Below are 24,021 nucleotides of genomic sequence, written 5' to 3' on the forward strand. Positions count from 1 at the left end.
CCCCAATGCACTTGCTTTCCTTCACTTAATTCTAACTCGGGTCTTATCTGTCCTTCCTTTGCCCAAGGCAAAGATTACAATTATTCCCAGCGATACACTTTTTATCTATTTCTCCTTTGTCATTTCAAGGCAGCTGATAGTTATTTCTGCAAAGCAAAATTTCTCTTTTAAAAAAAATTCTTTTTTTGAGGCACCTGGGTGGCTCAGTTGTTAAGCATCTGCCTTCAGCTTGGGTCATGATTCCAGGCTCCTGGGATTGAGCCCCGCATCCGGCTCCCTGCTCCTTGGGAAGCCTGCTTCTCCCTCTCCCACTCGCCCTGCTTGTGATCCCTCTCTCGCTGTGTCTCTGTCAAATAAATAAATAAAATCTTTGAGAGCAGGAGCAGGGGAGCAGAGTTAGAGGGAGAAGCAGGCTCAAACCATATATAATGGAATATTACTCAGCCACCAAAAAGAATGAAATCTTGCCATTTGCAACAATGTGGATAGAACTAGAGGGTATTATGCTAAGTGAAATAAGTCAGAGAAGGACAAAACCATGTGATTTCAGTCATGTGGAATTTAAGAAACAGAACAAATAAAAACATAGGGGAAGGGAAGGAAAGATAAAATAAGATGAAAATTGAGAGGGAGGCAAACCATAAGTGATGCTGAACTCTAGGATACAAACTGAGGGTTGCTGAAGGGGAGGTGGGTGGGGGGAAGGGATAATTGGGTGATGGGCATTAAGGAGGGCACTTGATGGAATGAGCGAGCACTGGGTATTACATGCAACTGATGAATCACTAAATTCTACCCCGGAAACTAATAAAACAGTATATGTTAACTAAATTGAATTTAAATAAAGAATTTTTTTAAACCCTGAGAGCCAAACAAAAAAATAAAATAGGGTGCCTGGGTGACTCAGTTGGTTAAGTGTCTGCCTTCGGCTTGGGTCATGATCCCAGGGTCCTGGGATTGAGTCCCGTGTCAGGGTCCCTGCTCCATAGGGAGTCTGCTTCTCCCTCTGCCCCTCCTCCCACTCATTCTCTCAATCTCTCTCTCAAATAAAAAAATATAAAATCTTGAAATAAATAAAATAATTAAAAAATTAAAAACTGAGAGGGGAAAACAACCTTCCCATCATGAGTGTTCTGGGTCTTTGGAGGAGCATGGAGGAATCAGGATGAAGAAAGGCAGTGAGGCTGACAGTTGGGTGGAGGGATGAATGTGTAGATGCTGGCAGGAGTATGGATAGATTAAATAAATGGATGGCCTGGATAAAAATATAGACACATGAGGTGGCTGGGTGGCACAGTCAGTTAAGTGTCCAACTCTTGGTTTGGGCTCAGGTGATGATCTCAGGGTCATGAAATTGAGCCCCATGTTGGGCTCTGCACTCAGCTCGGAGTCAGCTTAAGATTCTCTCTCCCAGGGCACCTGGGTGGCTCAGTTGTTAAGCCTCTGCCTTTGGCTCAGGTCATGATCCCAGGGTCCTGGGATCAAGCCCTGCACCAGTCTCCCTGCTCAGTGGGAAGCCTGCATCTCCCTCCCCCACTTCCCCTGCTTGTGTTCACAGACTCTCTCTGTGTCTCTCTCTGTCAAATAAATAAATAAAATCTTTAAAAATATATATATATTCCCTCTCCCTCTTCCTTTGCTCCTCCCCCCACCCTGTGTGCACTCCCTCTCTAAAATAAATAAATCTTTTAAAAATATATAAATAGACACATGGATATAGATGGGGTTGTGAAAGATTTATATTATGTTAAGTGTTGAGTGCAGAATTCCTCTTAGGGAGAGAACCATCAAGGTTTAAGAAAGTATCTTGATAACATCTCTGGGTATAAAAGAGGAAACCCACAGACAGGATTTGACAGAATTTAACTGCTTTGATAAAAAATAGGAAAAAATATCAACTATTGATGGGCTAGACTAAGGAAGGAAGGATTAGAGGAAACAATAGATAACACTGAGGAGAAGGTGGGAGGAGGAAAAGATCTTGCAGAAAGTGAGATGCCAGGAGGCACAAGACAAGAAATCAGCCAATGAGAAGCAGTCCAGCTTTAATGCCACATCTTAAGTAAATTTTACTCACACTGTTACGGAACCTAGACTGATCGCCCAATGGAAGAACCAAGTGGCACTCAAAGATCTTGGAGGATAGGAGGTTTATTTACTCTGGTGGGCTCAAAGGAGAGTGGTCTCCAAAGGTCTGAGCCCCGAGCACAAACAAAGGGGGCAATTTATACACTTCTACTTCCGCATACTTGGCCCTTTGGTGCATGCTCGAAGCGGGGCAGGGAGAAGAACCTGGATGAGCCCCAGGGCAAGGACTGGGACTCACTGGCTCGGTTGGCCATCTTAGGACACAGATTTTCCTTATCATTCCCCCCTTTGATGCCCCTTTAAACACCTAGTTTAGAGGGCATCATTTTCATCTTAGAAGTGATAGGAGGGGGCCAACAAGGGGGGTGAACCAAGGGAAACATTGTGAGAGGGTATCCCACCAAGTTGTCCACTGGAGTGATTCCCACCGGCGATGTACTCATTCTCCATATGAGTGGGGCATCGCTCCCAGGGAGGACTGAAAGATCAGCTAAGAGACTGACAAGCATGCATGATTGATCACGCCAGGTGATGCAGATGTATACACCTTGATCACAAGCCAGAAAAGTGTTGTTAGGTGCACAGAGCTGACTGTGGCCCATGACGGGAGAGGAAGAGTTGCCATACAGCGGCACCGGAGCCAGAAAGGGATAATCTGTGGTCCCCGGTGCTGAGGTGGGAGGTGACACGGTAGACTGGTTGAGAATGACACCTAGGTATTGGATGGGACTGGGCTTCCTACAGATCCAGCAGTCAGACACTAGGGGTGGATTTGAGTGGTTAAGCACTTGGTGGGAGGTGTCAATCATACCTAACAGTTGCACTATAGATGCTTGCTGTGTGTGGATGGGGGACCCAGGGATACGCCAGGGCAAGTTATTTTCTGTTTGACTCTGAGGGTTGACTGCAAGGCTTGGGGCAAACACGGACTTAATCATAAACTTGGCCATGGGGTCGGTCCCTATAGAGTGATACTGGCCCAACAGGAGAGTGATTCCTGTGGCCCACAATGAGCCACTGTTTCGATTGGGTTCTAGGACTGAGAGTGTGAGCGGTATACAGTGATTGTTAGGGCAAGAGGATAGGGTGGCACTGCGTGACAAGGAAATCCGGATGTCACTGCACTGTTTGAGGCTCCACCACCCATTGGACCATTGTTTCATTCCTGGCCAAGTTGCCACCCAGGACTCACATCCCCAGGCTTGTGAGCAGAGCTGGAGGCAGGTGTTTGGCTGTTGAGGTGTAGGGCCCCTACAGATGTAGATATCTACCAGCCGGTAACCTGAGTGAGGGCCATGGTAGGAACACCATCTATGAGGTTCCCAGGAGGTATCAAGAAGCTGGCATTCAACAAAACGGAGGTCAAACTTTGGTGTGTGCCCATCCCAGGTGGAAGAAGTCAGTGGGGGCACTGGTGTGGGATTGAGGGGGATAAGCTGGAAAGTCCATTTGCCAGTAATGGTGATACAAGAGTTTGCCCCCCTTGCCTGGCCAAGCAAGCTAGAGGCAGTGAGGAGGAACAGCACACCAGGTAGCAGAAGACCAGGACTGACGGGGGCCAGGAAAACCATGGTGAAATGCACTCAGGAGTAGACAGCAGAGGGCCAGTAAAAGTGGGATCTATGACCTTAGGTAGAGGGAGCCATGATGGCTAACACATCAGCAGATGAAACCTGTGGACAAGTAAATGCAGTAATACACCCAAGGGACACACAATAAGCAATGACAATAGTAAGCCTCTGGGGGAAAGTCCTGGCATCATCCACCATCCCTTTTCAGTCAGGGTGGCCCCCTCAGCCATGGCCTATTCCTTTTCCTTTTTAGTGTAACTGGGTGGAGGGACTTCTTCCAGGGGTGTAAGGGCCATGGTGAGGGAAGGGGCTCTGTCTATGTCCTCACTGGCTGCAGTCTTGGCTGCCTCATCTGCCAGATAATTTCCCCACACTATGGGGTCGTCTCCTTTCTGGTGTCCCTTACAGTGCAGGATTGCTACTTCTTTTGGAAGCCAGATGGCTTCGAGAATTCTCAGTATCTCCTCCTTGTTCTTGATACCTTTTCCTGCTGCAGTTGGGAGGCCCCTTTCCTTGTAGATGGCTCCATGTATATATATATGTACAGTAGCAAAGGCGTACAGAGAGTCAATATAGACGTTGACTCGCTTGTCTTCACTGAGGGTGATGGCTCGGACTAAGGCATATAATTCAGCCCATTGGGCTGACCACCCAGCTGGTAATGCCTTAGCTTCTAGGACTTCAGTGGTTGTGGTTACAGCATAACCCACTTTCCGGGCACCCTCTTGTAGGTACTGTTTCGAGGGTGACCCGCGGGTTTTCGCAGAGGAGCCCTTGGTATTGTGCTAGACGAGAGTTGGAAAGGAAGCAGTCTCCCTGTGCGTTCATGAGGGCCACAACTGCATGAGGGACCTTGACGTTAAGTTCTTGCCCCAGGGTAAGTTTGTCCACCTCCTTGATGAGTAGGACTGTGGCTGCCAGCGCCCTGAGGCACGGTGGCCATCCCGCTGCCAAGGGGTCCAGCTTCTTTGACAGGTAAGCAACTGGCTGTTGCCAGGATCCAACAGTCTGGGTGAGTACCCTGAGTGTTATTTTTTCCTTTTCATGCACAAAGAGATTGAAGGGTTTTTCTACATCTCGTAGGCCCAGGCCTGGAGCCTGCCCCCAGGGTGGTCTGTATCTCTGTGAAAGCGGCTTCTGCTTCCTCAGTCCAGGCAGGGGTTTCTCAATCTGGTCCCCCTAAGAGATCATAAAGGGGTCTTGCTATTGCCGAGAACCCAGGGACCCAGATGCGGCAGAATCCTGCAGGCCCCAGGAATTCTTTTAGGCCCCTTTTTGTCTGGGGCTGTGGCAGGGAGATGATGACCCTTTACCTCTCCGGCCCTAGTTCTCTTTTCCCTTGGGTGAGGAAGAAACCAAGGTATTGAACCTGTTGTTGGCAGATTTGTGCCTTCTTCCATGAGACTCAGTATCTCGAGTCTGACAGGAGCTGTAGGAGGGCCTTTGTGCCTTTTGTGCAGTCTTCTTGTGTGTCACTGGTGAGGAGGAGGTCATCCACCTACTAGAGGAGGGTGCATCGTGTGGCCTTTCTTGGGAAGCTGGCGAGGTCCACGGCCAGTGCTTCCCCAAAGAGGGTTGGTGAGTTTTTAAACCCCTGCGGGAGGTGCGTCCAAGTCAGTTGCATCTGGCACCCTGTATCAGGTTCAGACTATTCAAAGGCAAACAGTGGCTGGCTCTGGGGAGCTGAGCAGAGGCAGAAGAAGGCGTCCTTCAAATCTGGGCAAGTGAACCATCTGGCTGACCCTGGGATTTGGCTGAAGAGGGTGTATGGATTTGGGACCACTGGGTGCAGAGAGATGATCACCTTGTTGATGGCCCACAGGTCTTGAACTGGTTGGTATCCCCCTCCTGGCCTCTTGACTGGCAGGAGTGGCAATCAGGCTGATAAAGGAATTCATGTTGGACCCTGTGGCCCCTGAGTTCGCACTAGCAAGCCTGGCAAAAGGGCTGTTATGTTGCCCACGTCCCAGTGGTTCCAAGGATGGTCACAGTCCTTTTGCTGAAAGGGGCCACTGGTGAGGTGACAACAGAGTGCTCAGCCCCAGTATCAACCATAAAAGTCACTGGTTGCCCCCCCCACCTTCATTCTGACCGTGGGCTCATGGGGGCCAAGGAGGAAAGAGCCTGGTCCGCCTCAGTCTGAGTCCATTCCCACAAGGCCTATGAGGTCCTCCTCTTGGGGTTCTTCCTTGTAGTGGCTGGGCTTTTAAGCATTTCCCCAGTTGGGACACTCGTTTTTCCAATGCCCTTTCTCTTTACAGTAGGCACATTGATCCCTTGCCAAGGGGGTTCTGGGCTTCCCCCTTTCGGTGGTTGGGGTCTCCCCGTCTTTGTGTTGTCCTTTTCTTTCAGGGTGGTGGCGAGGAGGCTGACTTTCTTTTTCATCTTTTTGTTGGCTTCCTGTTCGGCTGCGACCTCCCTGTTCATGTAGACCTTACTGGCAATCTCTATTAGCTGGGTGATGTTCATCCCGGCGAAACCCTCTAGTTTCTGAAGTTTTTTTTTTTTCTGATGTCTGGGGCGGCTGAGCCACGAAGGAGGTGTTTACCATCTGTTGGCTTTCCTGTGCCTTGGGGTCAAATGAAGTGTGTATCCTGTAGGCTTCACATAGTCTTGCATAGACTCGGGGGACTCCCCTGGTTGTTGAGTTACCGAGGATACCTTAGTCATGTTCACGGGTTTCTTAGCTCCTGCCCGGATTCCCCGGAGGAGGGCCTCTGTACTGGTGGATGTGGGCCTGTCCCTCAGTTGTGCTGAAGTCCCATTCTGGGTGCTCTTCAGGTGCGGCCATATTAGCCCAGGCAGCAGGGTCAGTGACTCCCGCTGGTGCATGCTCTTTCAGGTAATGCCGTGCAACTTTCATTATTTTCTTCCTTTCCTCTTGTGTTAAACAGGGTACGGAGTAACTGTTGGCAGTCTTCCCAGGTTGGCCGATGAGTCTGGAAAAGGGATTCTATGAGGTCTACCATGGCCTGTGGTTTCTCAGAGTAGGATGGGGTGTTATGTTTCCAGTTGAGGAGGTTGGTGGTGGAAAAGGGCTGATAATACATCATGGAACAGCAGGGTTGGACCGTCCCATCTTCATCATGCCTCTCGTGTTCCCACGTCTCTCCTACTGGCATTTGGAGGGCACTTGTGCCCAGCCCGGGGCACAGCCTGGTTGCTGGTCCTGGAGAAAGTGGATCCTTTGGGCCTGGGGGTGCCAGTGGATCCTCTGGGCCTGGGGGTGCCTGTGAAACTGATGCCGGTGGAGTGTCTGGAGCTGAAGGGCCAGGTGTAGATGGTCTTGGGGGTATGTATGGTGGGGGCAGGATCAGTTCATCCTTGGGATCTCCGGCTAGGATTTGTGGAGACTGGGGCTTTTGCTGATTTTCTTTAGGTCACTTGGATGAGGTGATTAAGACCCTGGCCTGTCCCCCCTATTGCAAGCCAATCGCATCCAGGGGGGAAGGGTCTGAGCAATTCCTAGTCAGGAGTCAATGTACGGAGACTGGTCAGGGTTTCCTGGTTCTCCTGTTACAACTCGCCATACTCAACGAATCATTGAGACATCCAATGTCCCTTCTGAAGGCCACCTGACATCAAAGATGGGCCATTCCAATTCAAATAGGGTTCTCAACTTGCCAGTGTTCGTCCTGACTCCATAGTCTCCCAAAAACCCCTTCTTGAAATTTTTGATCATGGTCTCTAAAACCTTAGGTTTACTCTGCCCTGACCCCATGGTGATGTCCCGTGCGATGGTGCAGAGACAGACAAGGGGGCTGCCTCCTGAGGTGAGGAAACCAATCAGATGCCCATCTGGCCATGTCCCAAAGGAGCTTAGGTGAGCCTTAGCCATAGCAGTCTCAGCGTTGTGACTTATGATCAGAAACTATACCAATGCCACCATACACAGTATGCCATTCACCATGGAATTGCAGATGGGACCACTCAGACTCCGTAGGTTCCTGGGGACCTTAAGGGTGCCCGCCCATGGAGTCACAGAATCAGTCTGCTTGAGCAAGCCAGGTCGGACTGCACATTCACTCACACATTCACACTCCAGAAGTTATTACATTCCCTCCCTGGGAATCCCTACCTGTGAGACCTCTAAGAGGTCTCTGGGAGGTGATCAGGCTCCCCTTCCACCCCGGTGGGCCTGTCTGGGTCCTGGAGCCCCAGGCCTTACTGGAATCTGACGTCAGGACCAGGTCCTCACCTGCCAAGTCTCCTCGAGTCTGGTGGGAACAGCAGAGCGCGACCTTCTGTCACTGCCCCACCATTGCCCTAAACCGGTGGCAACAATGGGCCAGTGCGGTTGGGTTTCCTGGTCAGGGAACCAAATGTTACAGAACCTAGACTGATCGCCCAATGGAAGAACCAAGCGGCACTCAGAGATCTTGGAGGATAGGGTGTTTATTTACTCCGGCGGGCTCAAAGGAGAGTGGTCTCCAAAGGTCTGAGCCCCGAGCACAAACAAAGGGGGCAATTTATACACTTCTACTTCCACATACTTGGCACTTTTGGTGCGTGCGCAAAGCAGGGCAGGGAGAAGAACCTGGATGAAGCCCCGGGGCAAGGACTGGGACTCTCTCGCTGGCTCAGTCGGCCATCTTAGGACACAGATTTTCCTTAGCAATACAACTACATTATGGGAAAAAAACTTTGTGTAAAAAAGGAAAGGGACTGTGTTGTAAATTGGGCTAAAGCAGAGTACAGAAAAGGGAGGAGAGATACAAGTGATTTTTAAATCAGCTAAAAATTGTAAGAAATCTCAGAGATATCAAGGAACATAAAGTCTCTCCTGCTATGCCTGTTATGGGAGCTCCAGGCATTCTTTTAAATATCCAAAGGAAAGATGGCCTCATTAGGCCGAAGAACATGGGAATACTCAGGCAGCTGCTTATGTGGGTGATAGATAGAAGGAAGAATAGATTAATTGATGGATCAATCAGTCCATGGCCTGATAGATAATTCTATTTGGCCTTCACCAGCTTCCCTTCCAAGTGTTTGACAGTAGATATTCTAGGTTTTCATCATTGTAAACATTTTTTGGACATAAATGCCCTTGGTAATCCTCATAGAGTTGCCCACATGAAAAGCAATTTGACTACAAATCAGTAGCTGTGAGTAGGTTGATGTCCTCATGCCATTTGACTGGGGACACAGAAATGGAAGCCATTATGTCTGATTTCTATCTACAGTGTCATAATATGTCTGACAAGTCTCCTCCACCCCACCTCAGTCATGTCTTTTTACTTCAGTTGTTCTCAAGGATACCTGTTCACTGATTTGAGGTATGAAGGGTAGCAAAATAAGGATTATTGTGAGCTGATTATTCTAAGAAACAGCAGATGAGAAAGAAGTGCTGAAAATAAGAGTAGAAGTTACCCTTCATAATTACATTTTAGAAAGGAAATCATTTGTAAAGAAAGGTGTCTAACTCTCGAACCATGAGAGACGATGGACTCTGAAAAACAAACTGAGGGTTCTAGAGGGGAGGGGGGTGGGAGGATGGGTTAGCCTGGTGGTGGGTATTGAGGAGGGCGCGTTCTGCATGGAGCACTGGGTGTTGTGCACAAACAATGAATCATGGAACACTACATCTAAAACTAATGTAATGTAGGGGATTAACATAAAAAAAAAAAAAAAAAGAAAGAAAGAAAGGTGTCTAACTCTCTGTACCAGGAAGAAAAAGGTGACTCTAAGTCTCCAATCTTATCAGTGGAGAAGAAATGACTTAAATCTGCGTAACAAATTTTACCCTTGTTTACCATGTTTTTCCTGGCAACCTCCCATAACTGACTTCCCTTTGCCCCAACATCTTTCTTTTGTCTTTAAATTAAGATGGTATTTAAGGAGGTGGCTTGGGCCATCTTGGGAATTATATCCCATATGCATGAAGTATATATATTTAAAAAGTTCTGTTTGTTTTTCTCTAGCTCATCTGTCTTTTTTTTTCTTAAGATTTTATTTATTTATTTGAGAGAATGAGAGAGAGAGAGCCCACAAGTGCGGGGAGCAGGAGAGGGAGAAGCAGACTCCCCACTGAGCAGGGAGCCCGATGCAGGACTCGATCCCGGGACTCCAGGATCGTGACCTGAGCGGAAGGCAGTCGCTTAACCAACTGAGCCACCCAGGCGCCCTCTAGCTCATCTGTCTTTTATGACAGAAGGTCTCAGCCACAAACTCAGAAAGGTAGAGAGAAAATTATTTTTCCTCCCCTATAGTTTCTCCACCGAGCCCCACACACAAATATGTTTTTTTTTCTTCATAGCCTACATTTTGAATGTGGCTATCCCAAACATACTCTCCAAGTTTGGTGAAAATTTGTTGTGTCATTTTTCATGTGGCCCACTAAGAGGCAAACAATGAAATTGTGTTTTATTTATATAGACATAAATGAAGCACACTATTATAAATAGGCAGATAGTTAAATAAATTATGGTATCATCAAATGATATACTATTCTAGAATCATTTAAAATGATGTATATAAATAATTTTGAATAGTATAAAAATGTTCATGGCAGAATGGGAATTAAAGATGTAAGTTTGGGGCGCCTGGGTGGCTCAGTTGGTTAGGCGACTGCCTTCGGCTCAGGTCATGATCCTGGAGTCCCGGGATCGAGTCCCGCATCGGGCTCCCTGCTCGGCAGGGAGCCTGCTTCTCCCTCTGACCCTCCCCCCTCTCATGCTCTCTCTCTCTCATTCTCTCTCTCTCAAATAAATAAATAAAATCTTAAAAAAAAAAAAACATTTTCCTGGGGCGCCTGGGTGGCTCAGTTGGTTAAGCGACTGCCTTCGGCTCAGGTCATGATCCTGGAGTCCCTGGATCGAGTCCCGCATCGGGCTCCCTGCTCAGCGGGGAGCCTGCTTCTCCCTCTGACCCTCCCCCCTCTCATGTGCTCTCTCTGTCTCAAATAAATAAATAAAATCTTTAAAAAAAAAAAAAAAGATGTAAGTTTGCATCATACAAATACACAGAATCACATCTCCATATGCAGCAGTACACCCAGAACACATAGACAAAAAGTTGCTAGTTGCGATTCTATTTGAGAGGTGAGATTACAAGTGACTTATTTTCTTCTTTGTACGGTTCTCAATATTTTATTACCAGGTATTGCTCTTTTATAAAGCAAAAGAAAGCAATAAAATGTTACCAAAAAGTCTATAATCAACATCAAGTAGAAGAAAAACAACAGGGGGACGCCTGGGTGGCTCAGTCGGTTAAGCGTCTGCCTTCGGCTCAGGTCATGATCCCAGGGTCCTGGGATCGAGTCCCGCATCGGGCTCCCTGCTCCGCGGGGAGCCTGCTTCTCCCTCTGCCTCTGTCTCTCTCTCTGTCTCTCATGAATAAATAAAAAAAATAAAATCTTAAAAAAAAAAAAAAGAAAAAGAAAAACAACAGCAAGAGCACTAGAAACTAAAAATGATAACCAAGTACACCCAGACCCAAGACAGAGTTTAAGGAGCAGCTTTCATGGCCACCTTGAGTTCTACTTCTGAACTCTAAAAGGTAGCCTAGGGCGATCCTAATGACCTCCCTAACCTGAGAAGGAGAACAATGATCTTCCTGGAGACTTTCTGTTGCCACAGGGGGTATCAGGATCCAGCCAAGAAATGCAAACAAACATTAAGTGTAACCCTATCCCCTAACAAGCCATAAAACACACTCTCTAGTACTGTGAACTCCTAGCAGGGAGCTCTTCTTGCACCACCAGGGATGGGTAAACCTCCTTAGCACTGTTTCCCAAACTTTAGTCCCATGAACACTTACAGTCAATGGATATATTTTTTAAAATTCTGCTGGCAAAAACTTGGGAAATGTTGGATTACTGATGTACATTTTAAATCTCAAAAGGAAGGATCATTTAGTGATTTCCCGTTATTTGACCGTGATGTTTTATTTATATGTGACACTAAACTAACCTTGCATGAAAAGCCATCTAGGAAACCCCAGCTGGAGTTTCATTTTTCTCAGTGTTTCTACTACTGACCTCATTTATAAAAATTAAAGTCATATTTTCCAAGGTTGGCAAGCAAAGAAAAATCTCCATATAGGTAAGACAATGAGTTTTTGATAACATAAATCTTGTCCTCTTTCTCTTAAAGATTTCTTTCCAACTACTCTCTCTCAACCACAGATTGATTTTAGAAGAAGTGCTACACCCTTAATTCTTGGGTTCAAACTTACATTAATGCCCCACAATATAACTAAGGCCAGTCTGGAATAAACACTTTAATAATTACTAGTAGATTCTTCTTTTTTTTTTAAGATTTTTTATTTATTTATTTGAGAGAGAGAATGAGAGAGAGAGCATGAGAGGGGGGAGGGTCCGAGGGAGAAGCAGACTCCCCGCCGAGCAGGGAGCCCGACGCGGGACTCGATCCCGGGACTCCAGGATCATGACCTGAGCCGAAGGCAGTCGCTTAACCATCTGAGCCACCCAGGCACCCCTAAATAAAATCTTTAAAACAAAGAAAAAAAAGGATGTCTTAAAAAAAAATGCCAACCTTGGAAAATATGACTTTAATTTTTATAAATGAGGTCAGTAGTAGAAACACTGAGAAAAATGAAACTCCAGCTGGGGTTTCCTAGATGGCATTTGCTTTGTTTTTTAATGTGTCTACTTCTAAATTTTTCCAAATGCTCCAACTGATAAGTCAAATTTCTAGAGTGTTTTTGTTTGTTTTTAATAAACTCTCTCCTATAACCCTTCCTCCTCCTGCTTTAATCTTAGCTGGTTGCTTTTAGGTCTGGTGCAGAGCTCTTGTCCTGGGAATTTTTCCTTTGCCATTCTTCAGAGCTAGATTGCCCATTCCCTAAATCCTAACTATTCCTCCTTTGGGCTTATACCCCCATTTCACTGAAGTAAATTCTTTAGTCATTTCCCAAGAAAGAATGCATAAAAAGCCAACTTCTGATTCTTTGCATCTATTAAAAAAAAAAAAAACAACAGGCTCAAAATGGAGCCACTTCTGCTTAGCCCCATGTCAGCAAACTAGGACTTGATGCCTAACCTAATTGCAGTCTCAGCCATTCCCAGGAATGGAATTTTAAATCAATCAGTCTGGAATTTCCTGACCAACACTACTGAGGTCATCTGCTTGATAGACCCCACCCTTTCCCAAAGAAAGGTGACCTTGCCTGTAATAATCCTGTCTCTTTATTAATGACTTCCTTGTCCCCACCCCCTTCTGCTTATAAAAACCTTCCATTTTGTACAGCTCCTCGGAGCTCTCTTCCACTTAGTAAAGGGGATGCTGATTGATTCATGGATTATTGAAAAAAGCCCATTAGATCTTCAAATTTACTCAGCTGAATTTTTTTTAACAGATTCCTGAAAATGTCTTTATCCTATCCTTGTATTTGGTTAGTAGTCTGGTTAGGTATAAAATATGAAGTAGCAAAACATTTCCTCAATTTTGAAGGCATTATGCCGAAGTCCCTTAAGAGGTGGTCTGGGGGGCACCTGGGTGGCTCGGTCAATTGTGTCTGCCTTCGGCTTAGGATCAGGTCATGATCCTAGGGTCCTGGGATCAAGCCCCGGGTCAGGCTCCCTGCTCAGCGGGGAGCCTGCTTCTCCCTCTCCCACTCCCCTTGCTTGTGTTTCCTCTCTCGCTGTGTCTCTCTCTGTCAAGTAAATAAATAAAATCTTAAAAAAAAAAAAAAAATTGATCCTCCATTCCCTTAAAGTCTCCTGCAAACAGAAAAGTGAAAGAGCCCCAATATATCCCACAGCTATTATGTAGATTCTCAGTTTTTTATTTTATTTTTTAAAAATATTTTATTTATTTATTTGACGGGGGGAGGGAGGGAGCACACAAGCAGGGGGTGTGGCAGGCAGAGGAAGAAGCAGACTCCCTGCAAAGCAGGGAGCCAGATGTGGGGCTCGATCCCAGGACCCTGGGATCATGACCTGAGCTGAAGGCAGATGCTTAACCGACTGAGCCACCCAGGCATCCCGAGGTGGCCTTGCTATTTAGAAGTCTAATGCAGTTCTGAGTTTTGTTCCATTATATGTGACTTTTTTTCCCCTTTGGAAGTATTTAGAATCATCTCTATATCCCTAGTTTTCAGAAATTTCACAATGATCCATGATATGGGTCTTCTTTCCTTCATTTGGAATTAACTCCTTGCAATCTTGATTTGTATCCTAAATTCAGAGAAATTTTGCTGTATTTCTTTGATAATTTTCTCTACTTCATTTAATCTAGTCTCTCTTTCTGGACCTACTTTTAATCAAATGTATCTGAATATTTCTAATCTTTGTTTTAATGTCTGGGAAATGTCTTTGATTTCGTCTTCCTGATTTCTTTGAATTTTTAGACTATATTTAGTTCTGAAAAGTTCTGTCCTTTTAAAAGTTGCCATCTTGTTTTATGGATGCAACATCTTTTATCTCTCAAGTAATCTTTTCTGTTTACATTTTCCTCTGTTCCCTCTGTGTTTGTGTGTTTACTTTTAGCTTGTTTTGGCCCCTTGCTTTCAAGCTGGAGTCTGATCATTATGTTAAAAAGTTGGGCACTACAAAGATGATTAGTAGCTCAGTGTGTGTGTTGCAGAACTTGTTGAATCTTGGGTTTTCCTATAAGGTGATCAGATGATGAGGCAGCCTTTATTTTGGTGGAATCCCCAGTATCATTTTTTTTCCTCTAGACTATTCAGAATTTTCAGAGAATAGTAATAATGGTAATAATAGTTGACAATTACAGAGCACATAGCAATGTGCTGGACATTGTTCTAAGTGTTTTATATGTATTAATTCATTTAGTACTCAGTGATTTCCACAAAGTAGGTGTTACCACCATCTCCGTTGTGAGCAGAATGAGGCAGAGAGAGGCTGAGTGGCAGAATTACACTGCTTAATATACTGGCAGACCCAAGTAGGCAGGCGTTCAAATCTCTACTCTTACTTATGATCCTCCAGTGCTTCTATTCATGGCCTACTGGTGAGAGGGCTGGATTTCTTCCTACTGCTGGCCCTCCAGGGGTCTATTGGGAGAGGAAGCTAGGGAAACCACAGAAAGTGGTTGGGAGAGGAAGCTAGGGAAACTTACAGAAAGTACACTTTTACTTATTAATGTCCCATTTTCAGCATGGAACTATACCCCTTACTTATCTTGGCCTTGGCATCTTTGACTATAAAAACTGCTTTGGGAAAATAAATCTACAGATTTGGTGAAAGGGAGTATCTGCTGGTGCAGAGAGGTAGGGAGTCAGGGTAGCATAGGATGGAAAAGTGGAACTAGAAACCCAACTGTGCTGAATATGAACTTTCAACTGATCTTTTGATTTTCAGATCCAAGCTTTGCTATGCTTTCTTTCAAGGGCTGAGCTTCTCGGGGATTATTCCAGGCAAACTAGATCATATATGGTGGAAATTACCACCTGATTTCCCTCAAATTTCGTTTTCTTGGGGTGCCTGGGTGGTTCAGTTGGTTAAGCGACTGCCTTTGGCTCAGGTCATGATCCTGGGGTCCCAGGATCGAGTCCCACATTGGGCTCCCTGCTCAGCGGAGAGTCTGCTTCTCCCTCTGACCCTCCCCCATCTCGTGCTCTCTCTCTCTCTCATTTTCTCTCTCAAATAAATAAATAAAATCTTTTTTAAAAAATTTCATTTTCTTCTGTGCTGCAAAATCAGTTGCCATGTCTCCATTTCCTCTTTTCTAAAGTTTATTGAAATTTCTTAACTGTTGTCTCTCTTCTCTATTTCACTTTTCCTTATGGTTTATTATCTTTAAAAAAAAAACTTTAACAGGCATCAAAAATCAGAAAATTAGCATTGATATAATATTAGTATCTAATTTAAGGACACTATTCAAATGTCACCAGTTGCTCCAATATTGTCTTTTATAACAAAAGGAATAAACCCAAGATCACAGTGTGATTGGTTCCTCTGAGCAGCAGGTACCATGCATAGACATATAAGAGATTTATTAGGGAAAACACCTGTGAAAGATAACGGTGGGGGAAGAGTGAGTAGGGAGAAATTTCAGAGTCTGGCTCATTGGAGTCTGCTCAGGATTCTCTCTCCCCCTCTCCCTCTGTCCCTCTCCCAGCTCACACACTCATGAACACACACACTCACTCTCTTTTTCTCTCTCAAATAAATAAATAAATAAAATCTTGAAGAAGAAGAAAAAGAAGAAGAGAGGAGGAGGAAGAGCTTCAGACTACCTCACACTTCTGAGAAAATTTTGGCCAGGCCAATGAGACTAAGTTTCCCATTAAAGAAATCCCGTTGGGTGAGAAGAGTCCAGTCCTAGGATCCCTGCCATGCTCAATCACTGGGAGCATCAACGCTGCAATAGCTTCGTGGAGGCAGCAGGAGGAGGCTGTCAGTCGTCGTGCTCCCACAGCAGGTCCTCTTGAAGGAACGTACGAGCCACGCACCTCCATAGCCACCACACCTGCATAGCATTTAGTTGTCACGTCTCTTTTGTCTCCGTCAGTTAGGAACAGCTCCTAATATTTCCTTGTCTTTCATGACCCTGACATTTTTTGAAGACAGGCCAGTTATTTTATAAAATGTCTCTCAGTTTAGGTTACTAGTGTTTTCTTATGATTAAAGTTATACATTTTTGTCAGGGATATCACAGAAACAATGCTGTGTTCTTCTGTCAGGGAGGACACACTGTTAATCTGTCCTATTCCTGATAATGTTAACTTTAGTCACTAAATGAAGGCGATGTCTGCTAGGTTTCTCTTCTGTAAAGTTATTTTTCTTTTGTAATTAATTATTCTATGTAAATATCTAGTTCCTCACCAAACTTTCACCTACTGTTTATTTTTTTTTTAAGATTTTATTTATTTATTTGACAGAGAGAGACACAGCGAGAGAGGGAACACAAGCAGCAGGAGTGGGAGAGGGAGAAGCAGGCTTCCCGCGGAGCAGGGAGCCCGATGTGGGGCTCGATCCCAGGACCCTGGGACCATGACCTGAGCCGAAGGCAGACACTTAATGACTGAGCCACCCAGGTGCCCCTCACCTACTGTTTAATATTCGTTGATGATTCTTGCCAAAATCATCACAACTATGATGACAGCCAAGTGGTGACTTCCTAATTCCATCATTCCATCCATATTTATTAATTGCCGTTATACTACAAGGAAGCTTTCTTTTCTTGCTATTTATTCAATAATTCATGTATTTACATCAGTCTGGGATCATGGATGTCTATTTTACTCAATGGCAATTTTATTCAATGCCCCAAATATAATAGTTTGGTCCACTAATAGTTTTTTCAAGCTTACTTCTGTGCCCCTTTGACACATCTGCATTATTCTTTGAGAATTTTCTTAGTTTTTGGCTCTTAAAGGCGTTCCAAATTCATATTTTAGTGCACCAACCCTAGAGTCAGCCATTCCTCCAGAGTCCTCATTCCTTTTAATACAGAATGGTATTCAAAAATCAAGATCTGGTTTTGGTGTGCTCATTGCTACCAGATAAACATTGCTTCTAGGTCCTCTTAGAGGACAGAGGTAAGAAATGTATGTATGTATACACACACCCACATACTAGCATCTGTATCAATTTTATAATATACTGTTTTGTTAAATACACATAGATACATAGATATGGATTTGGACATGGACATAGATATACATATCATGAGTTTCCACCAATACCTCCAATTACAATCCAATACAACAGGACTCCTTCTATCCTTCTCCTTTTCATATTGGTACCTTTTTTCTCTATCAGTGAGAAACCTGGCTCCTATTGTCCTCAATATATCCACTTATCTTCTCAGGCCCTCTGTATGTAACCAAATTCCCAACTGCACTGACCACCTCCTCACTCAGCCACCCCCTTTCTTAGTTCCTAATCACACCAGTCCAGCCTCATTTGGCCACCTCCTCAGTCAGTCCCCACTATTACAGCTTTCAGTGACCATCTCATGTGATTGGTTCCCAAGATTCAAGTCAACTCAGGAAGGTTGATACAGGACATTTTTAACTACTGAAGACCCACGGACCCATAATCATCATGTCACCTTCCTCTCGCCAAACTCAGTGTGGACTAGCATAATGGTCCCATCTCTCCCACTGGGCCTTGGTCAAGATCACTCTGTTTTACCCATAGATATCCTTAATTCTGAATATCTTGGAGAAAAAGTTAGGAGTGATAACATCAATTTCTTTCTGCTCAGAAGGCCCTGAACCCATTATGCAAATGAAATCACCCACTTCTCAGAATTCTGCAGACATTTGTTCTTTGTGAATTCTGACAAAATAAACATTTCCCCAAATAGCAATGAGGTACTCTTAGTGAATGGGAAAAAATAAGGTACCCCCATTACATGACATTTATCATATTATAAAATCATGTGTCGATTGGTCTCAGGTCTATAGACTTTAAGTTCCTTGAAAGCAGGCATCTTTGTAGGCACAATGCCTAGCATACTGTCTAGTCATTGTAGAAACTATCATTTTTTTAACCTCTATTTGAACCTCTCCCCCCTTTTCCGCCTTTGTGCCTCAGGGCTCAATACCGTTTACCAATGCACTTTGTAAGGTTCGGTTGTTCTGTCTAATAAATCAGTGTTTCTGCCATAGTCAGTGCATTAATGGAGATCAAGGGACAGTCTCAGGATATGTTGGAGAAATAACCATTATAGAGATTTTGATCTCTACCAGAGTGCTTTCTGAGAGCCAAGAGTCCTTTTATGGGCTACACGGAGAGGATCTCTTTACCAGAACCTTTTTAATTCTTGAAGGACACTCTAAAAAAATCTCTCTGCAGGCCACCATTTCTTGGAAACTTTTCCTGAATACAGATCCTGTGCTACACCAATGACTGTTTTACTAGGACTAGAAGGCTTAATGGGGGTCTCATAAATCCTTCACATACAGCCCAACACCAACTTTGGGCAGCAACTTCAAGTAACAACAGGATGAGTGTCCTTCCCATGAGATGTGTCTGCTCTCCTTCCCTCAACACCAGAAAGGCCTCTGACTGAGATGAACTCCCCAATTCCCTGAATACACCCTGATGCAAAGCAATTGTCCTCAAGGATTGATTTTAGCAGTCTCTTCACAATAGGAATTTCCATCTCAACACTCCTCATAGTTATGTACTTGAAACTGGGTTTTTCAATTCACCCAAATGCACTTCCTTCCTTTTCTGAGATTGTATGAACTCAGGGGCATCAAATATGTTACTATCTCATCCCTTGGTGAGGATGTTGAGGGATCTCCTGCCTTTCCCCTTTCAGCTGTGTGAATTCTACCAAGCCTACCAAGAAATAGGTAATATACATAATGAATAAACAGTTACAAGCATAAAGACAATTGGAAGTAGGGAAGGCTTCCCAATTCCTTTTATACCAGCATTAGTCTCATACCAAATTCAAAGAAATATGGTACAAAAAGGAAAACTACTGTTCAATCTTACATGGGATCATAGTTGCAAAAATACTAGTAAAATACTAGCAAACCAAATCCTGGAATATGTTATAATAATAATGTATCAAAACCAGGTAGGGCTTAGCTCCAAAATATGAAGATGGTTTGCTATTAGAAAATTAACAATTTTAATTTGGAAAAAATACATATTTCAGCAAATGTGGGGAAAAGCTCTTCAAGGTTCAAACTCTATTCCTAATTTTTAAACATTTTTAGCAACCTGGGAATGACTATAGGTATCCTTAATTTGATATATCAGAAATCTCCAGCAAAAATAATACTTGATAGTGAAACATTAAATCATTCCCATTAAAATTTGAAAAGAGACCTCACTTTGAATATTGCATTATTGATCATAAGCAATTCAATGAGATGGGAAATAGGGGTAGGAGGTATATATCCTGAAGAAGGAAAGACAAAGCATCAATATGATTGCCTACCTAGAAAATTCAAAAGAAATAATTGTTAGGTAGGATGCAGTGGGAAGTTACTCAAATAAGAGGTTTGAAAACTATCAGCAGAAAGGAGGAGGGGAAGGGACAAAAGCAGGAAAGGGATGTGTTTTGTTTTGCAGAACCAACAGTTTCAGCCAAGGAGATGCCCAACTAGGTGTTTAACCTGATAGCCCCTTGCTAGGTGTGTCTCTCCTGGTAACCTCCTATTTGAGCCACTTTGAGCTGAACTGGAGCTGAGGACCTGAGCAGAAGCCCCCCTGAGTTGTCCTGAGGATAACTTTAGTTCATTATAATACTAAGTTCTCCTCCTATGAGCAGAGTCTCTGTCATTTTTTGAACATACAATGTATGCACTAGCATGTTAACATGCTAGGCATGTACAATTAAACCAAAAATGCATATGCAAGCTCCCTGCCCCCACCCCCCATACACTGGATAAAAGCTTCCTATACTAACCCCATAGGGAGACAGTGCTTTGAGAGCTATCTCCCTGTCTTCTTACTCGTAACAATAAAAATTCTTTGCTTTCAACATTTCTTTGGGTTGTGCTCAATTTGTTGCACCCCAAGCAACAAACCCCTTGAGTTCACTTACATAATGAGAAGCAATTAAGACTAATAGGAGTTGACTAAGATGACCATATATAAGAATAAGAAAAACAGGGCGCCTGGGTGGCTCAGATGGTTAAGCGTCTGCCTTCGGCTCAGGTCATGATCTCAGGGTCCTGGGATCGAGTCCCGCATCGGGTTCCCTGCTCAGTGCAGAGCCTGCTTCTCCCTCTCCCTCTGCCACTCCCTCTGCTTGTGCTCTTCTGTCTATCTCTCTGTCAAATAAATAAATAAAATCTTTAAAAAAAAAAAAGAATAAGAAAAACAATGAAAACAAACATATGGAACAACTTTCAATCTCATCACAAATCCAATAAGTGTGAATTAAACAATGCCTTACAAATCATTATTAATTTTTAAAATTTAGTGTACAATCTTTTAGGAAGGGATTTGGCAACAGTAACTAGAAAAAGATCCATTCTTTGGCTTCTGCTGAAACTTTATCCTAAGGAAATATTCCAAGACATATAAAAAGATATATACATAAAGATGTTCACAGGCTATTTTTATAGAAAAATCTGGGGAAAAAAATCTAATGTCCAACAAGAGAGGGAGTGAATTAGCTAAAAAATCATATATTGGCTTAAAGAAATATTGTTTTTATCATTAAATGATCTTTTAAAGTCTCTGTAATAACACTGAAATTGTATTAAATGATACTTAGTGAAAAATCAAGAAAAACAATTTGTATATTTGGCATAACAACTACATTAAAGCACATTTAGAGAAAAGTGTCACAAGAAATGAAGTGTAGTCAAGAATTCAGACTCTTGAGGCTGAAGTTATGACTTCAAATCCTGGGGCTACCACTTCCTAGCTATATGACCTTGGCCTAGTTATCTAATTTGTCTCAGTTTCCTCACCAGTAAAATGGAATTTAATAATAGCAGCTGTCTCATAGGATCGTTATGACAGGAAATGAGTTTATACCTGCAAAGCTCCATGAGTAGTGATGTTGATATGGTAAACTGCTAATAAACATTCATGTGAATGCAGCAGAGTACTGGTAGGCATTGTGTTAGGGTGATAAGATTCTGGGTGTTTTCATTCCTATTTCCTAAGTTTTCTAAAATATTATTATTTTTTATAGTAAAAATGGATATTTAAATATTAAAAATGTTATTTCTAGTCCACACTGATCTCTTCTCTTGACTATACCCTAATTTCACTTCCTCCTGTTTATCTAGGATCTGGTTCCACCCATTATTTCCTTTGTGTTATCTCAAACTCCTATACTAATTCACTAAATAATTATATAGATTCCTAAGTGGAATCTTTACTCCCTTCTCTTCACTGTCACACTTCTTAAGGAAAAAACAAAATTCACAATAACTTTCTCCAATTTTAATTTCCCATTACTCTTCAGTATGCTGGAATTTGAATTCTCTCTCCATTATGCCATTCTAACAACTTTGCTAATTTCCTTCATGTCCAAAACTAATTAATCTTCATCCCTTTACCCTATCACAGGTGTTTTAACACTGCTAGTCATTTTCTCCTTGAAACTGTCTTCCCTGTCCTATTACACTTAGAAAGGAGGATGTGAGAGGAGGAGGAAGCACAGGTTTTAGAATTGCCTCTTTTAGAAACCAGAAGCTGGTAGCTGCCCATGTTTGAGATCAGGTCTGAAGCCATAGACTGCAGAACCAATCCAGAAAGAAGCAGCAGCCATGGTCAAGTGAAAGAGTGTGGCTGGGGAAATCCAATAAGGGAACCAGAAAGCAAAGTGGGTCAAAGACAAAAGAACCCCTGAGTCCCAGAGATACATTTCCTGGAGCCCAACATGGGGCTTAAACTCACAACCCCGAGATAGAGACTTGAACTGAGATCACAAGTCAAAGGCTTAACCAACTGAGCCACCCAAGTGCCTCTAGATGGCAATTTTTAACAATATCATCTCCTACAAAGCTTTCAAAATTGCGCTCTCCTCTTTTTTCTTTCTAATTCTACATTAATTTTCATCCATAGTTATTTGGATAAAGCCGTCTAATTTTTCCTGTCATCCAATATTGCCCCCTTCCAGTCCACCATTACTGCTGATATCAAAATTATCTTTCCAAAAGGCAAATTTTATCCACCATTGCTTCTGTTTCCATATGTTTTACCCCTGCATTCTGGACGTTTAGATTTCTTCCACATATTTCTTTTTCATCTGTATGTCTTAACACCATGCTGGATAAAAAGAGTTGCTTATATTTCTCAAATACAAGAAACTTTGGTTATGTTCCTTGCCTTTCTTTGCCAAAAGTGCCCCAATCTTTTTTTCCATCTGACAAATTAGTTCAAATGAGCTCAAATATTTCTAAATTAGCTCAAATATTACTTGCTCTGCAAAGCCTTTCCCATCTCCTTCAAATGGAGCTGCCCAATCTTTCCACTGAGCTCTGTTCTTAGAGTATATTTCTATTAAGGAAGAATCACATTTGTTTTCTATTCATTTGGAAACCTATATAACATTTATTTAGTTATCGATCTCTAACATTAGAATGAGTACCTAAACCTAGAGTGTATGGATAATGTATTTTTTGTTGTATATTGCCCTGTATCCAGCAAAACGGCCACCACCACCACAAGTCTTTGCTGAAAAAGTAACTCACAGAATAAATAATCAATGGGGGAATTTTTTTTCTTCTTTCCTTCATTACATGACTACTAGGATACAACATGTATCTTGGTGAAAGGGTTGAAGAAATGCAGTTTGATAAATAAAATGAAGGTCAAAGGAGAAAGGCAGGAGAAATCAAGAGGAACCACCAGTGTGCACAAAAACAAAGCTGACGTCTAGGAAGGGAGGCAAAGAATGAGAAGAGATCAGACAAAATGAAAGCTGGAAAGAATCCAATGGGACAAGGAATATCAGAAGCTCAGTGAAATCTCTGCAATTTGACTCCATGAATCCAAACAAGTCCCATCAGTTTATCATCTTGATAAAGACACATATACAGAGTTCTTAGGGAAAGTACTAGAAAAAAAACACTTACACTTGGCCAGCAAGGCATCCGATCAAAAAATTTCCCAGAGTATATGGGTCTGATGCGATCTGGAGGTTCTACTCCTGGTTCAGTGTTTTCAGCCTCCTTTCTCTCTTCAGGTTGTTGGGCAAACTGGCTCTCAGAAGGTTCTATCACCAAGCCTATTTGGGGCCCTGTATTATCTGGCTCTTCTAGTTTGGGTAGACCAGTGTCCACCTCAACAGGAGGCTTCATCTCTGCACGGGGCTTCATCACCACACAGGTCTCTTTTCCCAGTTCCTGTCTAGGTTCCATATCCGAAGTAGGCTGCTTCCCCAGTGAAGCCCCCAACCCTTCAGAGGAACCAGCCACAGAACCTCTCCTGCTCCCTAGAGCCTGTGGACTTTCGCATACCATGCCCAAGTGAGGCTGTATTATCCTTCCAGAACACCTTTCCAGAAGACACTCATTTTCTAAGCCCATTCTTCCTGGCAACATACCTAGAGAAGATTTTGTTTCCTGGGAGGCGGAGACCCCAGAGACTCCTAAATTACTCCTCTCCAGGAGGGTCCTAGAAAGATTCTGTCTTTTTAATTTCATTTCAAGCTCCTTGCTCAATGGAGATTTTGTTTCTGGTGATGCTATCCTCTCCTCAAATTTATTACTACCCAGGAGGCTCTCCCTGCATGAAGAATCTTCTTTTCCTAATCCCACTCTGAACCTTAACTCCGTGGGAGATTTTGTTCCCATGAGGACCCCCCTCTCTCCTAAGTCATCCTTTCCTTCGTGGGTGAGACCAACCTCCATGCTCTGGGGAGGTTTCCTCTCAGACACCCTCATTCCTCCAGCGGCACTCATCTCTAAGGGGAGAGCTGTACCTGTCTCAAGGGAAGTTCCTAATCCCTTGTGGTGCACCCAACCCTTTAGGGGACCCTACTCTCACGCAAGAACACAT

The 24,021-nt window shown here is 43.5% G+C and overlaps 1 protein-coding gene across 1 annotated transcript in view; it reads right to left on the reverse strand.

Moving 5' to 3' along the window:
- The window catches only part of EFHB (EF-hand domain family member B), a 58,018-nt gene extending 33,997 nt beyond the window's left edge, over positions 1 to 24,021 (reverse strand). Inside the window, 2 exon segments of the mRNA XM_045863725.2 lie at positions 23,097 to 23,975; positions 23,977 to 24,021. Coding sequence (XP_045719681.1) covers positions 23,097 to 23,975; positions 23,977 to 24,021 — 924 coding nt within the window.

Source organism: Mirounga angustirostris, unplaced genomic scaffold (genome assembly GCF_029215605.1).
Source record: "Mirounga angustirostris isolate CCGP_5_RB_7025 unplaced genomic scaffold, mMirAng1.0.hap1 SCAF_1, whole genome shotgun sequence".
In the NCBI taxonomy this organism is placed as follows: Eukaryota; Metazoa; Chordata; class Mammalia; order Carnivora; family Phocidae; genus Mirounga; species Mirounga angustirostris.